General features: G+C 34.4%; 1 protein-coding gene across 1 annotated transcript; it reads left to right on the top strand.

Annotated features, from left to right (window-relative positions):
- The first annotated feature begins 305 nt into the window (after positions 1–305).
- On the top strand, positions 306–1,745 carry LOC110444083 (enoyl-CoA delta isomerase 1, mitochondrial-like). The gene is made up of 2 exons (XM_021488503.1): positions 306–486; positions 1,317–1,745. The coding sequence occupies exons 1-2, from the start codon at positions 321–323 to the stop codon at positions 1,490–1,492; spliced, it is 342 nt and encodes a 113-aa protein (XP_021344178.1). The 5' UTR covers positions 306–320; the 3' UTR covers positions 1,493–1,745.
- Positions 1,746–1,751: the final 6 nt, after the last annotated feature.

Below are 1,751 nucleotides of genomic sequence, written 5' to 3'. Positions count from 1 at the left end.
AGACAGTAAAGAGAGTTAAGTTTTATTTGTTTGGCGTTGGCACGCAAAAGTAATATTACAAATACGTGTACCTTTAACTTGTAAAAATCACATCTTACATCCTCATGATTTTGCAGGTGAGAGGGGAGGGAGAATGCCAACTTCACTCAATAATGATATAGGAGCATGGCACCTTCAGATTTAAGAACAAACTTTAAATATTTACTTACCTTTTTATTTGGCTTAGTATGATATTCATAAAATCTTCTGATGAAAACTCTTTCTTACTTAAATAATTAAAGTGATGACCCTGTACGATTCATTGTAGGTTCAGGGACACAATGTGTGGGGTTATAGGTCATCGGGAGACGGAGCATGCCCTCACGCTAGGTATAATGTACAGCACAGAGGAGGCACTCAACATCAAATTGGTTGACAAGGTCGTACCACAGGACAAGGTCATTCCTGCTGCACAGGAGAAGATGAAGCAGTATCTAAAAATTCCAGGTCAGCACTTCAAATTATATTTAGATATATATTATTTATTAGCATGTCACTTTGTCACCATATTAGCTGTCAAGTCATGGTTTAAGTGGATAATTTAGACACATCAATGTTAGATATATATCTCCATTCTTAAGTTTCATGTATGTCCTGACAACACACCTATTTTCAATGGTTGAAGTAACTTGTCATACACATATTTGAAGATTTTTTTGTAATTGGCAGTCATTATGTAAATAGTTGCTGTCAAGTTAGGTTTTAATGGATAATACCAAGTTAAATTATCTAACATGATATTGATGTAAGCTTGAATTTTTGTTTTGTTAGGGTTTAAATTCCTGGCAATATCCATGGTCATATGAAAACAGTACTTTGGAGAAATAAATAATAGAATTAAAAGGGCTGCAACAATACATAGACATGATGATACTATACATATCACAATACTGTGGTCACAATACATATAGTAACATTAGAAGGAAAGAGAAAAGATATGTCGCAAATTTTTAACGGCAATATTACAACTTTTTTGCCGTCACTAGCCATGTTGGAACCGAGTAAACTAAATTCAGAAACGACAAAATCCTGAAAATATCGTAGGTGTATCGTAACCTCCTAAAAAATATTGTGTACTTTACCGTATTCAAAATATAACGTTACAGTCCTTATACATATAGTTAACATGTTTTCGACTTCAATTGCAATAAATACCCCAAAAAACATCCAAGGAACTCGCTATGTACAGTGGTATAGCAAGTGATACAGGGAAGATTTGAGGTAGTTTTAAAGTGATAGTTACATGGTTTAACCTGCATTTAATACCAATTTTTCAGAGGTTGCCCGCCAGCTCAGCAAAGATTTGATGCGGAGAGAGACTGTAGAGAAGCTAAGACTTCGACGTGAAGATGATGTCGCTGCATTTAAGAACTTTGCTGTTAGAGAGTCGGTACAAAAATCTTTGGGAATGTACTTAGAAATGCTTAAAAAGAAAAGCCAGCAGAAAAAGTGAACAGTGATGAGGGATAGATTATGACTCGCCACAATGAGAGAGGAAGTTACGTTTTATTGCATTTTTCACAAATGTTTATGCCAATATAGTTCATTTTGTTTGGGACAAAAGGTTGGTCTGATGTATGTTCACACTTAAGATTGTATATCCAGACGAAACATGTTTTGATTGGTTGAAGATATTATGACAAAGTTTCATATATTATACATGAAATACCATGTAACCAGTGGTTGTTATGATTCTAATTCACTACGTTCAA

This window comes from Mizuhopecten yessoensis, unplaced genomic scaffold (assembly GCF_002113885.1).
Source record: "Mizuhopecten yessoensis strain PY_sf001 unplaced genomic scaffold, ASM211388v2 hete_36005516, whole genome shotgun sequence".
NCBI classification, from domain to species: domain Eukaryota; kingdom Metazoa; phylum Mollusca; class Bivalvia; order Pectinida; family Pectinidae; genus Mizuhopecten; species Mizuhopecten yessoensis.
This window is presented reverse-complemented; position numbering and strand designations above follow the sequence as displayed.